The sequence below is a fragment of the Amphimedon queenslandica genome, unplaced genomic scaffold (assembly GCF_000090795.2).
Source record: "Amphimedon queenslandica unplaced genomic scaffold, v1.1 AMPQUscaffold_6234_Cont21805, whole genome shotgun sequence".
Taxonomy (NCBI): Eukaryota; Metazoa; Porifera; class Demospongiae; order Haplosclerida; family Niphatidae; genus Amphimedon; species Amphimedon queenslandica.
This window is the reverse complement of record NW_003553472.1, coordinates 1-1,829: the sequence shown is the minus strand read 5'-3', so window position 1 is coordinate 1,829 and position 1,829 is coordinate 1. Positions and strand designations below refer to the sequence as shown.

General features: G+C 33.5%; 1 protein-coding gene across 1 annotated transcript; it reads right to left on the bottom strand.

Annotated features, from left to right (window-relative positions):
- Positions 1 to 269: 269 nt before the first annotated feature.
- Positions 270 to 1,823, bottom strand: LOC109592121 (uncharacterized). Its single transcript, XM_020007662.1, has 5 exons — positions 1,414 to 1,823; positions 1,302 to 1,364; positions 912 to 1,250; positions 753 to 827; positions 270 to 699 (listed from the first exon to the last, which is right to left on the bottom strand). The coding sequence occupies exons 1-5, from the start codon at positions 1,724 to 1,726 to the stop codon at positions 395 to 397; spliced, it is 1,095 nt and encodes a 364-aa protein (XP_019863221.1). The 5' UTR covers positions 1,727 to 1,823; the 3' UTR covers positions 270 to 394.
- Positions 1,824 to 1,829: the final 6 nt, after the last annotated feature.

Genomic DNA, 1,829 nt, shown 5'->3' with positions numbered 1-1,829 from the left:
AAAGATATCAAAAAAATATAATATCGAGATGATTGTTCATAAGTAGTGTCAGTGTCTTCAATCAATGATATAGTATCATACAAGAAATCTGCAAATATTTTAGGAAGTTTTAGTTGAAATTTATCAAATTTTCCTTCTATGCAGTCTGACATGCAATTGCAACAACCACACATGCATCAGAAATGAACAGCTTCACTTCCTTCTGTAATATTGAAGAACAACTATGCATGTTTCATAACAATATAAAATATTGTTTCATTGAAAATTGTGCCATAATGAATGTGCATCCATGAACTCATGAGAATAAATTGTTAATAATTATAAAACATGTACCTTTAAAAAGGATTTCTACGTGTGCATGCATTATGAGTCAAGAGTTGCAGGCAATGTACATTTATTTTAGATATTTAGCATGGGCCCTGTCTGATAAAAGAAATTCTTGCACATTAGCTTTTGCTCTTTCAAGTTCATCTGGATAATCTTCACAAACTTGTACAATATTTCTCCAGGTCACATCATTATTGGAGTGTAGCCATTTTTTAAATACTTTAATGAGATTGATAGTAGTAACTTCTGGATTGTGTGAGAGGTCATCCACTTCAACATCAAGTGCAGTACCAATGATCATATAATGAGCAGCAGAACTTTTGAATAACCTAAGGAGGTCACTCTTTTCAGGCTTCTTGTCTAACAGGAGGTCTGTAGCAAACAAAACTACACTAAAAATAATATTAAACTCAATACTAGCTTACTTTCATCTGATGCATGACCTTTCATTTGCACTGCATTAGCAGCTGAAGGCATATCATCCATTTTTGAAGCATTTCCTATGCACAAAATGAATATTTCTACTTAAAAATACCAAAGTCAGTCCCTACTACCCTTGAGAAAACATGCCTCATACAATTTACCTTCAAATGTAATGTTGAGTCCTACAGTAGTACATATGCTCATCCATTTCTTCTTTATCATATCACTAGCCTCAGCTACTGGGCCTCCAACACCAGACAAAGCTGTCAAAAACTTTACACAATGTTCTTCAATATCAGAATAGTTATCTTTTAACTTCATTCCATTAATAAAAGATCCAATGATTGACTCATATGTAGGTTCTTTTTGAACAGCTTTGTCTACAATATTTACAGCATTCAATGCTCTGGCAATGCCCTTAAGTGTGTCTTGTGTTTCCATGAATATATCGTGCAAAGTAACTTGATTTTCTCTGAGTACAATTTCAAGCTTTTTCTTTACTACAAAATAATGTCTCAATTTTAAAATAATATAAATCATAATTCTTATACTTTTATTTAGTGACTGATCATTATCTTTCTCTATTTGTGTTCCATTATTACTCTCATCAGGTCCTATACACAAGTGATAAATTATAAATAATAATTATTAGTATACACATACCTTGTGCATCATTAAACCAGGTCCAGTAGTCATTGCTAATATCAGGAGATTGACCACAAACTGTACAATCAGCTACTCTATGGTGATCTTCATTTACAATACAATAGCAGCTCTCATTGTTAGGGCAAGCAAATGCATTGACATAATTATGCTTGAGGTGCATGGCATCACTGCTATTATCAATAGCTGTTGTGAGTAGCTTACGTACTAATGGACAGTGCTGGGTAGGACCAGTAAAGTACACTTCAATATGAGTGTAACGGTTGATGAGGTGAAGTGTGTGCTTTGATGTGATCGTTATCTTGAGAGACATGGCATCTCGAAATTTGTAATACTCTTGTGTCAATGGAGAGATTTTAATAACATATTCTTCCTGGTTGAGTAGGTGTACGATGGTTAAAGGGAACAATCCTATA